This window comes from Entelurus aequoreus, linkage group LG19 (assembly GCF_033978785.1).
Source record: "Entelurus aequoreus isolate RoL-2023_Sb linkage group LG19, RoL_Eaeq_v1.1, whole genome shotgun sequence".
Taxonomy (NCBI): domain Eukaryota; kingdom Metazoa; phylum Chordata; class Actinopteri; order Syngnathiformes; family Syngnathidae; genus Entelurus; species Entelurus aequoreus.
Window position 1 is genome coordinate 7,055,864 of NC_084749.1, and position 14,271 is coordinate 7,070,134.

General features: G+C 39.2%; 1 protein-coding gene across 1 annotated transcript; it reads left to right on the top strand.

The window, feature by feature from the left end:
- Positions 1–600: 600 nt before the first annotated feature.
- On the top strand, positions 601–11,836 carry timm13 (translocase of inner mitochondrial membrane 13 homolog (yeast)). Its single transcript, XM_062027472.1, has 3 exons — positions 601–862; positions 1,257–1,325; positions 11,383–11,836. The coding sequence occupies exons 1-3, from the start codon at positions 743–745 to the stop codon at positions 11,479–11,481; spliced, it is 288 nt and encodes a 95-aa protein (XP_061883456.1). The 5' UTR covers positions 601–742; the 3' UTR covers positions 11,482–11,836.
- Positions 11,837–14,271: the final 2,435 nt, after the last annotated feature.

Genomic DNA, 14,271 nt, shown 5'->3' on the forward strand with positions numbered 1-14,271 from the left:
AAAATTGTAATAAAAATAAATACAAAAAATAGAATAAAATTGAGAACTTAACAAGAGCTTTAAAATGTTAAGCAAAAAAAAAAAAAAGATTACAAAAATGAATAACTAAAAATAAACATAATCTAAAAAACATATCTAAAACATAAAAGGGTTTAGAAAAGGGCTAACCATAACCCTGAATAAAAACATAACATTTTAATTAAAAAAATTAATACAAAAAATAGAATATAATTGAGAACCTAACAAGAAAATGTTTAAAATGTTTAGCAAAAAAACAAAAAGACAGAAGACTCCAAAGAAAACAGTCATTGTTACGTAGTTATATTATATCATTACATTACGCTGCCATCTAGCGGCTTGGTGATGTACTGTCCGGTGGCTTCAGGAGCCTCGAGTCGAATACGGAAGTACACTTTTATTTTTTTAATAAACTTTATTTCACAAACAACAACGTCCATATAACAGTGCAAATACAACAAACACACATAAAGAAAACAGTATTGTAAGACTGTAGCAATGTGATCGGATGAAATAGCTTTTTATTCTCGGCAGGATACGGAAGTGCACACAGTAAAACTACAATTCCCACCCGGCCTGTAGCGGAAATTACGTCATAGCACTTCCGTTGCTGTCAAGGGCACCGGGCACTCTTACGCTAGCTGAACTATCGGCGGCTAACACCCACACGTGTTTCACCAGCTTTCAACTCTTCAATTCTTCCAGAAACTTCCATTTTTTAACGATGGACGGGTTCAGTTCGGACTTCTCAGCGGGCGGGGCTGGGGGCAAAGTGGACACCGGCACGATAATGGAGCAGGTGAAAGTCCAAATAGCCGTGGCCAACGCACAGGAACTGCTGCAGGTAAGCTAACGATGCTAACCTGACTTAACTATAAACCTTCACATTTGTTGTAAGATAACATTTGACTAATAACTCAGCCGGTATTTAAAAGTGTTTTATAGACGCTAACTTCCACCTCAATTAAATTATTCATACAAACGCCATCATGCTAATCCATCCTCCGCTTATCCGAGGTTGGGTCGCGGGGGCAGCAGCCTAAGCAGGGAACCCCAGACTTCCCTCTCCCCAGCCACTTTGTCCAGCTCCTCCCGGGGTATCCCGAGGCATTCCCAGGCCAGCCGGGAGACATAGTCCTCCCCGTGGCCTCCTGCCGGTCGGACGTGCCCTAAACACCTCCCTAGGGAGGCGTTCATGCTAATCGTATTAACGCGTTATTGTCTTGTTTTTGTTGCAGAGAATGACGGACAAATGCTTCAAAAAGTGTATAGGAAAACCCGGAAGCACACTGGACAACTCCGAGCAGGTAGTATGACTTTGTGGACTACTTTCAGTCAGATAATGTGTCGTTTGGATTGGATTCTACATTTGCAGCATTCAGCCCTGCGACATATTTACACTGCCCTACAAAAGTATTGGAACTGTGAGTCCAATCTGTTTATTTTTGTTGCAGACTGAAAAGATTTGGGTTTGACATAGGACTGGGCGATATGGCCTTTTATTAATATTTGGATATTTTTAGGCCATGTCACGATACACCATATATATCTGGATATGTTTAGGCCATGTCACGATACACCATATATATCTGGATATTTTGCCTTAGCCTTGAATGAACACTTGATGCATATAATCACAGCAGTATGATGATTCTATGTGTCTACATTAAAACATTCTTCTTCATACTTAGGGATGATGTTCGTTAAGAAATTATTGATGTCGATGCCATTATCGAATCCTCTTATCGAACCGATTCCTTATCGAATCTCTTATGGAATCCAGATAGGCTGTTGTGTGTGCACTGAGTTCCAAAAGCTGTAGATGTTACGTGACTGTTTATATCGGGGGTGTCCAAACTTTTTCCACTGAGGGCCGCACATTGAAAAATCAAAGCAAGCGGGGGCCATTTTGATATTTTTTATTTTAAAAAACAATACAATATATGTATAAAAAAGATAAATTTAGGCCTCCACTCAGACTTGATCCCGGGGACCCCAAAAGCAGGCATGTGATTTTTCCGTCTAAAGTCGGAATTCCGTCTTTTTTAATCTCGGGGAGAAAAAAAAAAATTATCTCCCGTTTTTTCCCGACCCTAAATCAAGATTCGAGACGTAGTTTATATTACGCCGTAGTTGATTGGTCGATATGTTCCTTGTGACCAATCAGGACATCTGTTATGAATGATGACGTTAATAACGTCATCATTCATAATGGTTACTACGGCCATTTTCCATATGTAAACAATGTCGGTTCTCGAGAGAAAGGACGCTTTACGAGTAAAATAAATTGATAAACATGTCAAAAATAAGTTTCGATGGGACTGGATGGAAAGGGAAATCACTGATACTGTTGGGAAGAAGAAAGTTACGACTTTGTTCAGTGATTTTATTTGGAAAATCGATCGTACCGGAAAGGTTTTGTGCACGTGGTGTCATGTTAATATTGACTATGGATCACGAGGTTTCAAGGCTTTGGAAGTACATGCGAAACGCCAAAAACATATGAAACAATTTGAAGCAAGGAAAACCAATTTTTCACTAGCTGGTACTTTTGGATGTCAACCGAAAGTGAGCAAACCTTACGGACTTCATCTTTTGTTTACATCGACAACTGCCGTAGACATGGAGAGGAAAGATCCACCCACTTCAGTTGCAGACAGGGTTGTTAATAATGAGGTAAGCTAAAAAATATTTGCTTGCGACATACGCATGTTTGTTTTAAATATTAACCAATTATTGCTTAGCGAAATATAAATGGGTTTTTCTAAAAATAAAAAGCCACGTGAAAATACATTATGAAATTACAGAAATTCAAAGAGTCGCATTATTGATTCCAGTTAACAATTTATTTGAAATAAATTTGCATATAATACTATTTTGTAATATTAAGTTCTTATGTAGTCTGTTGAAACTATTGTCAGTGGTGTAACAATCTTGAAGGTAAATATTTTCACACTTTTGTTTCATGCAATTCTCCTGAAGGAATCAATAAAGTACTATCTATCTATCAATATGTCAGTGTCCCCACATTATTATTATTTCCTATTTTCAAATATGAGTAAACAATACTAAACATGTTTAATTATTTTCATAAATGTATATCCTATTTTGGCGAAAATAATGAAATGTTTACATTACATGAACTGAAGTAATGTGGTAATACTGTAAATAAACTGTAGATAATAACACTGATCAATGTGACACCTGTGGATGTGAAATGAACACAAGATGTAAATATTAGTGACTAAATACTGTGTGGACTGAACCATATACAGTGATTCATTAGGATCATTGGGTTATGTATGTTCTATTAATGATATTTTCATGTCTTTAAACACTAAAATATTTTCTTCAAATGGTGCTGTCTTTGTTAATTTTAGCATGTTAAATCCCCCAGACCCCCGGAAGTTTTTTCAGTCTTTTTCATTGTGGTCAAATCACATGCCTGCAAAAGGTTTTGGTCAAAAAAAATATTACAAATGTGTCATTATTTAGTAGTATTATTATTATTATTATTCAAGGTTTAAATCTGTAGATCAACATTAGGTCTATCTGTCAATATAACGCTTTTAAAGATTTAAGTTGTATGCCATTTTTGTCAAGGACAACCGTGTTTTTTTTAAGGAAAAAAAACACAAAATATGCAACATTTTCCCCCAATAAAATTTTTAAGTGGAATATTTCAGGTTATATAATAATTGGAGTCTTAAAAAGGTCAATAACTCATAACAACATTGATTTTAATTCATTATTTTTTTGAGCAATGACACTTAAAAAAAAAAGTCCCACTAAAATTATTGGGGATCCAAAAGGGTACTGCTCAGTAAAGTTTAAAAAAAATAAATCCAACATTTTTTAAAACTTTTACCACAATAGTCTCAAGATCAACTTCAGATCTATCCGTCAATTATAAGTTTTATTGATGTTTGTTTTTTGGTTGTTCTTTTTAGGCCCTTCTTTAAAAAACTTTGTTTTTTAAATGGCAACCAAAAAATATGCAACAATTTCCCCCCAAACTATCTCAAAGTGGAATATTTAATGTGAAGTAAATGGAGCCTTGACTAGGTCAATAATTCATAATGACATTGATTTTGATTCATTGTTATTTTTTAAAGAAAGAAAGAGCCTGCATGGCAGCTTTGTGTTATTAGAGTAAATAATGCAACATTTTCTTGTTACATTTCACCTGTTTGCTCTTTTATACCACTTTTTATGTTTTTTATTTTTTTTTCATCGTATTTTTAGAATGTGCCGTGGGGCCGTTAAAAAATTACCTGCGGGCCGCACTTTGGACACCCCTGGTTTATATGGAGGAAAGGCGGATGTGAATGAGGACAGCGTGAAGGTTTCAGGTGAGAGAGGAAGCTAAAGGTCTGTGCGGCCCCGTAGCAAATGCGTCACGGACCGGTGGTTGGGGACCACTGCTCTATTGGGTTTAAGTCCGGAGACTGACTTGGCCAGTCCAAAACCTTCCACTTCTTTCCCCTGATCAACTCCTTTGTTGTTTTGGTTTGTTATCTTGCTGCACGACGAAGGATCTCCCAATCAGCATCTTTCTTTAAATGAGCAGACTAAATGTTTCTGTAGACTTCTGAGTTCATGTTGCTGCCATCATGTGTTACATCATCAATGAAGAGGAAGAAGCCATGACATCATGTTTCACAGATGAGCTTGTATGTTTGGGATCATGAGTAGATCCTTTCTTTCTCCAAACATTTGCCCTTTCCATCACTTTGGAAGAAGTTCATCTTTGTCTCATCAGTCCATAAAACCTTTCCCCAGAATTTTTTAAGCTCATCTCTGTACCTTTTGGCAAATTCCAGCCTGGCCTTCCTATTCTTCTTGCTAATGAGTGGTTTGCATCTTCTGGTGTAGCCTCTGTACTTCTGTCCAGGAAGTCTTCTTTGATGCCTTCACTCCAGCCCTCTGGAGGTTGTTGCTGATGTCACTAGTCACAGTTGTTCTTTATAGTTCTCACAATGTTTCTGTCATTAACCGCTGATCTTTTCCTTGGTCTACTTGTTCCACGTCTGTTGCTTAGTACACCAGTGGTTTCTTTCTTCTTCCGGACATTCCAAATGGTTGTACTGGCTATGGCCACTGTTTGATTGATTGTCCATCTTCTCTCTTTTTCACCCGTAGACAGCTCTCTGGTTTTCATGTTGGTTCCACCTCTAAATGCAGTCTGCTAGGGGTGTAGCGGTACGTGTATTTGTACCGAACGAGTTTCCACACGGACATATTAAAGGCCTACTGAAAGCCACTACTAGCGACCACGCAGTCTGATAGTTTATATATCAATGATGAAATCTTAACATTGCAACACATGCCAATACGGCCGGGTTAACTTATAAAGTGCAATTTTATATTTCCCGGGAAATATCCGGCTGAAACGTCGCGGTATGATGACGTATGCGCGTGACGTAGTCAGTTAAACGGAAGTTATGGTACCCCGTAGAATCCTATACAAAAAGCTCTGTCTTCATTTCATATTTCCACAGTATTCTGGACATCTTTTGCAATTTGTTTAATGAACAATGAAGGCTGCAAAGAAGAAAGTTGTAGGTGGGATCGGTGTATTAGCAGCGGACTACAGCAACACAACCGGAGGACTTTGTTGGAGAGCAGACGCGCTAGCCGGCGACCTCACCTTGACTTCCTACGTCTCCGGGCCGCCAAACGCATCGGGTGAAGTCCTTCGTCCTTCCGTCGATCGCTGGAACGCAGGTGAGCACGGGTGTTGATGAGCAGATGAAGGCTGGCTGGCGTAGGTGGAGAGCTAATGTTTTTAGCATAGCTCTGTGAGGTCCGGTTGCTAAGTAGGCTTCAATGGCGTCGTTAGCACAGCATTGTTAACCATCGCCAGCCTAGAAAGCATTAACCGTGTATTTACATGTCCACGGTTTAATAGTATTGTTGATTTTCTATCTGTCCTTCCAGTCAGGGTTTTTTTTTTTTTGTTTCCATATGCAGTTAAAGCACGATGCTATCACGTTAGCTCGTGGCTAAAGCGTTTCGCCGATGTATTGTCGTGGAGATAAAAGGCACTGAATGTCCATTTCGCGTTCTCGACTCTCATTTTCAAGAGGATATAGTATCCGAGGTGGTTTAAAATACAAAACCGTGATCCACAATAGAAAAAGGAGAGAGTGTGGAATCCAATAAGCCAGCTTGTACCTAAGTTACGGTCAGAGCGAAAAAAAATATGTATTTCACTGCATTCTAGTCCGTCACTCTAACGTTCCTCGTCCACGAATCTTTCATCCTCGCTCAAATTAATGGGGTAATGGTCCGAATAGCTCTAGCTGCGTTGAAAACAATAGGAAAATATGAGGTAGTGAAAAACTGACAACGTCACGCTACTTCCGGTACGGGCAAGTTTTTTTTTTATCAGAGACCAAAAGTTGCGAACTTTATAGACGTTGTTCTATACTAAATCCTTTCAGCAAAAATATGGCAATATAGCAAAATGATCAAGTATGACATAGAATGGATCTACTATCCCCGTTTAAATAAAAAAAAATTCATTTCAGTAGGCCTTTAAGTAGCGTAACGCACGTTGTTTAAACAATGCACACCGAGGCACAACACACGGCATGCTAGCAGCTAACGGGCTAGGATAGACTGACCATACGTCCTCTTTTCACCGGACATGTCCTCTTTTGCGGAGCTGTCAGGGCGGAGTTTCTTAAATGCCTCAAATGTCTGGCATTTTGAGTTAGGGTTGCGTGTATTTTCAATGTACGTTCAGGGTTAAGAAGGGGTTAAAAACAAAACAAATTGTGTGTGCAGCAGCATTGGTGAGGGAGGGGCAGAGAGAGAGAGAGAGAGTTATGATAAACGCGCATGCGTCGCCAGGCTCTGCTTTTTATCCATAGATTTATCACATTTAATTTATTATCTATAGCAGGGGTGTCAAAAGTGTGCCCCGGAGGCCATTTGCGGCCCACAGCTAATGTTTTAAAGGCCCACGGCACATTCTAAAAATACTATTAAAATAAACAAAAACATAACAAAAGTGAAATAAAAAAGCTTAAAGGTTAAATGTAATTTAGAAAAAGTTGCAATGTTGACTAATAAAACAAAGCTGTTTTTTTTCTTTCAAACTGTCATTGCTCAAAACATAATATTGAATCAAAATCAATGTTATTATGAATTATTGACCTATCCAAGGTTCCCATTACTTCACATCAAATATTCTACTAAGAAAAATATTTTTGGTGGAAGATTTTGCAAATTTGGTAAATCAATAACCCAAAAATTTATATTTTGTTGTTTTCTTACTGTGCCGAAAATGAACCGAACCGTGACCTCTAAACCGAGGTACGTACCGGACCGACATTTTTGTGTACCGTTGCACCCCTACAGTCTGCACAGGCAAAACCCATCCTACCCAATCTGAAACTGAGCTCAGACATTCAGTGCTATTTATTGTTTGAATAATCTGTCATTGGGAGACACCTGGGCAACAAAACACACCTGTCAGTCACATGTTCCAATACAATTGCTCTCATGAAAAATGGCTAGGTTCAAACAAAAGGTGCTATCTTCTATGTTGTGTATCAGATCTAGATGTAAATATACCTGGATATAAAAGTTGAAATGTTGGTCTCTTGTCCCGTATTCATCTTTTGATGTCAAACCCAAATGTTTTCAGTCTGCAACAAAACTAAAAAAATTGGACTCACCGTTGCAATACTTTTGGAGGGCCGTTAATGTTGTTGGTCTATGCATGGTGCAAACATAAGTGCACAATATGTATTATTACTCTTTTTTTTTTCATTGTATTTTACTTCTTTTTAAATGGATTTGATGTGGTTGCATAACAGATTCCAGTCAAAAATAATCACCATCACTTCAGTGAAGTGAAGTGAATTATATTTATATAGCGCTTTTTCTCTAGTGACTCAAAGTGCTTTACATAGTGAAACCCAATATCTAAGTTACATTTAAACCAGTGTGGGTGGCACTGGGAGCAGGTGGGTAAAGTGTCTTGCCCAAGGACACAACGGCAGTGACAAGGATGGCCGAAGCGGGAATCGAACCTGCAACCCTCAAGTTGCTGGCACAGCCAGTCTACCAACCGAGCTATACCGACCCTGGGATTAATCTTAAAAAAGAAAAAGTTGGCCATATGCATGGACAGCCCCTTTTTAGCTCTTATTTCCAAAATTGTGTACACTACTAAATTGGGGTCTTATGGCCCTAATGTGGACACTTATACTGCCATCTGGTGGTGTCGGAAGAGTATAACATACAATGGAATTTGGAAAAATAAAAGTGTAAAAATAAGAATTAGCATGTCACTAAACATGAAGTACATGTTTGTGTACTTATGGACTAAGTACATCATATCAAAAGATGATTCTTAGTTTTTATTCCAATTAGGGTCCAATAAGCCCAAATAGCAAAGATAAATAAAAAAAGGCATGTAAACAAACAGCTTGGGCCTTAAGAGGTTAAATTTGTACACACTTGGATTAATCATGCCATTTATTTTGAGAGTGCAAAAATGAGTGAGGAGACTCAGAGTGGTACATTTTAATCATGCAAGCAAGCAATCACCTGTAATTAAGAATGAATAATTCAAACTGATTAATCTGATTTAAGAAACTGTATCATTTGACAGCTGTAGTAAAAACGAGGGAATCACAAAATACATTGAGAGCACAGAGCTGCCATTTCTACATACAGCTACAAAAGTACAACAATGATGAACCCAAAAATTAAGCAATATGTAATACGTATTCTCTCTGCGGTGCTCCACGACATGGAGCTGGGGTGGGGGGGGAGACCGAACAAAGCAACCGAGAGAGCTGACTCCGTCCTAGGCTGCCCACTCGCGGATGAGCAAGAATCCGTCTTGGTGAGACCGAAGCAGCGGACACGTGCTCATTCGGCAAGGACTCTGTGGAGCTCGGCCATCTTCGCAGCCTCGCCTCTTCCGCCGCATCACCCCCCCCGGTCTCTCCACGCGGACTCCGGTGCGGCAGAGAGCCAGCAGCTGGTCTCCGGTTCAAGCCCGTTCACAAAATCAGCGCAGAAGTCCCGAGAGTGCCACCTCTTTGTCGCGCAGTCCACAAGCGGCCCGGTCCAAAAGGCAAAAACACATGGAAACAAGAAGGAAACATCAAGAACACAATGGAGGACACACAGAGCTCCTGCAACCAGCAGCCACACCATCTTTAAAATAATAGAATATTGTAGAACATGCCATTTAATTAGTGTGATTGCTCCTCTTGCAAGTAACTAATGACATGGCCAACTTAAATATAGAATCAGAATGATTTCAAACAAGACTGGAAATATTTCACAAGGTCAGAAAAATTGCATTAAAATATTATAGAACATGCCATTTAATTAGTGCGATTGCTCCTCTTGCAAGTAACTAATGACAGTGCAAACTTAAATATGGAATCAGAATTACTTCAAATAAGACTGGAAATATTTCACAAGGTCAGAGAAGTTGCATGAAAATATAGAACATGCCATTTAATTAGTGCGATTGCTCCTCTTGCAAGTAACTAATGACAGTGCAAACTTAAATATGGAATCAGAATTACTTCAAATAAGACTGGAAATATTTCACAAGGTCAGAGAAGTTGCATTAAAATATTATAGAACATGCCATTTAATTAGTGCGATTGCTCCTCTTGCAAGTGACTAATGACAGTGTGAACTTATATTTTGAATCAGAATGACTTCAAACAAGACTGGGAATGTTTCACAAGGTCAGACAAATTGCTTTAAAATATTGTACAACATGCCATTTAATTAGTGCGATTGCTCCTCTTGCAAGTGACTAAGGACAGTGCCAACTTAAATATGGACTCAAAATGACTACAAACAAGACTTGAAATACTTCACAAGGTCAGAGAAATTGCGTTAAAATATTGTAGAACACTGCATTTAATGAACACAATCACTTCTCTTGCAAGTAATTAATGACAGCGCCGTCTTTAAAACATCAGAATACTGTATAATCTGCCATTTAATTCATGCGATCACTCTTACAAGTAATTCATGACAGTGCCAACTTAAATATGTAATCAGAGCGACTAATTGAGACTGGAAATATTTCACTAAGTCAGAAAAACAGAAGGATATTTTAGGATGGGCCATTTATGAATGCGATCACTATTGCAAGTAATTCTTGACAGACAACTTTGTTTTGTGCCAAAACAACTCCAAATGAGACTGGAAATATTTCGCAAAGTCAGTAAAATTGCAATAAAACAGCAGAATATTGTAGAATGTGCCATTTAATTCATGCGATCGCTCCTCTTGCAGGTAAATAATGACAAGTGCAGCTTAAAAATGTAACCAAAACATTTCCAAATTAGACTAGAAATAAGCTACAACGTCATAAAATTGTAGTAAAACAGAATATTGTAGAACATGCTATTTAATAATAACGCAATCGCTCCTCTTGCATGCAATTAATGACAGAAGCGGTTTGATTTTGTAAAATTGAGACTGTAAATATTTCAGAAGGTCAGAAAAATTGCAGTGGAACAGCAGAATATTATAGAACATGCCATTTAATTAGTGCGATTGCTCCTCTTGCAAGTAACTAACGACAATGCCAACTTATTTTGAATCAGAATGACTTCAAACAAGACTGGACATTTTTCACAAGGTCAGACAAATTGCGTTAAAATATTGTAGAACATGTCATTTAATTAGTGCGATTGCTCCTCTTGCAAGTGACTAAGGACAGTGCCAACTTAAATTTGGAATCAGAATGACTTCAAACAAGACAGGAAATATTTCACAAGGTCAGACAAATTGCGTTAAAATATTGTAGAACATGCCATTTAATTAGTGCGATTGCTCCTCTTGCAAGTGACTAAGGACAGTGCCAACTTAAATATGGAATCTGAATGACTTCTAACAAGATTGGAAATATTTCACAAGGTCAGACAAATTGTGAAAACATGAAAATATTGTAGAACATGCTATTTAATTAGTGCGATTGCTCCTCTTGCAAGTGACTAAGGACAGTGCCAACTTAAATATGGAATCAGAATGACTTCAAACAAGACAGGAAATATTTCACAAGGTCAGACAAATTGCGTTAACATATTGTAGAACATGCCATTTAATTAGTGCGATTGCTCCTCTTGCAAGTGACTAAGGACAGTGCCAACTTAAATATGGAATCAGAATGACTTCAAACAAGAACGTAAATATTTCACAAGGTCAGAGAAATTGTGAAAACATGAAAATATTGTAGAACATGCCCTTTAATGTATGCGATCGCTCCTCTTGCAAGTAATTAATGACCAGGGCAACTTAAATATGTCCTCTAAACAAGACTGTAAATATAACAATGGTAGTGATGGAGTGCTGGTGTTCCCACAGAAGTGCATCGCCATGTGCATGGACCGCTACATGGACGCCTGGAACACGGTGTCCAGGACCTACAACTCCAGACTACAGCGGGAACGAGCTCGCATGTGAACAGGCGGCCATCTTGTCCTCCTTCCTCCGTCCTCCTGCCCCTTGGTCATCCTCAGAGGTGCGCCGACTCGGCAACTTTCTCTGACACGACCTCTTAAGCAGGCGAGCAACGCCTGAGGACTGCAGCACAGCAGTGAACTTTTTTTTTTTTTCTAAGAAGTAAATATATTTACTGTATGAAGAAGTGTTGGTGGCAGTCATTAGTATCAATACTTATGTTTCTAGCCCTTCAATAGGAAGTACTAGTGTGTTGATGAAAGCAGACACAATACGTGGTAGTAGTACTACTACCTACCCTGTACTACACCTCACAATCTTGTATAAAAACTAAATAAATAGGAATGATGTCGTGCCACTGAAGTGTCAGCATGTGTACCTAATGATGTGGCCAGTACATACTATGGGGACCACACAGTAGGGGTGTCCTGATTCCATGTTGATATCGCACAGCTACAAAAACAAACATCGGATACAAGCAGTACTGCAGCGCATTTACTTGTGTGTTATATCATGTGCGATACAAGCAGTCCTGCAGCGCATTTACTCGTGTGTGATATCATGTGCGATACAAACGGTCCTGCAGCGTGTTCACTTGTGTGTGATATCATGTGCGGTACAAGCGGTCCTACAGCCCATTTACTTGTGTGGAATTATATCATGGGCGATACAAGCGGCATTGCAGCGCATTTACTTGTGTGTAATATAATGTGCAACACAAGTGGTCCTGCAGCGCATTTACTTGTGTGTAATATAATGTGCGATACAAGTGGTCCTGCAGCGCATTTACTTGTGTGTAATATAATGTGCGATACAAGTGGTCCTGCAGCGCATTTACTTGTGTGTAATATAATGTGCAACACAAGTGGTCCTGCAGCGCATTTACTTGTGTGTAATATAATGTGCGATACAAGCGGTCCTGCAGCGCATTTACTTGTGTGTAATATAATGTGCGATACAAGTGGTCCTGCAGCGCATTTACTTGTGTGTAATATAATGTGCGATACAAGTGGTCCTGCAGCGCATTTACTTGTGTGTAATATAATGTGCGATACAAGTGGTCCTGCAGCGCATTTACTTGTGTGTAATATAATGTGCGATACAAGTGGTCCTGCAGCGCATTTACTTGTGTGTAATATAATGTGCAACACAAGTGGTCCTGCAGCGCATTTACTTGTGTGTAATATAATGTGCGATACAAGTGGTCCTGCAGCGCATTTACTTGTGTGTAATATAATGTGCGATACAAGCGGTCCTGCAGCACATTTACGTGTGTGATATGTGCGATATAAGCAGTCCTGCAGCACATTTACTTGTGTGTAGTATAATGTGCGATACAAGCGGTCCTGCAGCGCATTTACTTGTGTGTAATATAATGTGCGATACAAGCGGTCCTGCAGCACATTTACGTGTGTGATATCATGTGCGATACAAGCGGTCATGAAACACATTTACTGGTGCGTGACATCATGCGTAATATAAGGAGTCCTGCATCGTGTTTACTTGTGTGAAATGATATCATGTGCGATACAAGCGGTCCTGCAGCGTGTTTACTTGTGTGTGTGATATCATGTGCGATACAAGCAATACTGCAGTGCATTTATTTGTGTGAAATATGTGTGATACAAGCAGTCCTGCAGTGTGTTTACTTGTGTGTGATATCATGTGCGATACAAGCAATACTGTAGAGCGTTCACTTGTGTATGATACAAGCGGTCCTGCAGCGGGTTTACCTGTGTATGTGTGATATCATGTGCGATACAAGCAGTCCTGCAGAGTGTTTACTTGTGTGTGATATCATGTGCGATACAAACAGTCTTGCAGAGTGTTTACTTATGTGTGATACAAGCAGTCCTGCAGAGTGTTTACTTGTGTGTGATATCATGTGCGATACAAGCAGTCCTGCAGAGTGTTTACTTGTGTGTGATATCATGTGCGATACAGTCTTGCTGAGTGTTTACTTATGTGTGATACAAGCAGTCCTGCAGAGTGTTTACTTGTGTGTGATATCATGTGCGATACAAGCAGTCCTGCAGAGTGTTTACTTGTGTGTGATATCATGTGCGATACAAACAGTCCTGCAGAGTGTTTACTTATGTGTGATACAAGCAGTCCTGCAGAGTGTTTACTTGTGTGTGGTATCATGTGCGATACAAACAGTCTTGCAGAGTGTTTACTTATGTGTGATACAAGCAGTCCTGCAGAGTGTTTACTTGTGTGTAATATCATGTGCGATACAAGCAGTCCTACGGAGTGTTTACTTGTGTGTGATATTATGTGCGATACAAGCAGTCCTGCAGAGTGTTTACTTGTGTGTGATATCATGTGCGATACAAGCAGTCCTGCAGAGTGTTTACTTATGTGTGATACAAGCAGTCCTGCAGAGTGTTTACTTGTGTGTGGTATCATGTGCGATACAAACAGTCTTGCAGAGTGTTTACTTATGTGTGATACAAGCAGTCCTGCAGAGTGTTTACTTGTGTGTGATATCATGTGCGATACAAGCAGTCCTACGGAGTGTTTACTTGTGTGTGATATTATGTGCGATACAAGCAGTCCTGCAGAGTGTTTACTTGTGTGTGATATCATGTGCGATACAAGCAGTCCTGCAGAGTGTTTACTTTTGCAAAGTTTGACAGCCAGTTAACATCCAAATGTCCTCCAATAAACAGAATTTCTTCTATTTTAGTCATTTACAAAAGGTATTCATGCTTGGCTAAAGTCTTAGTTGCTCAGTGATGTCTTAATACAAGCTTAGATTGAGCTACGTCGTTTCTTAATGGGGAAAGACGT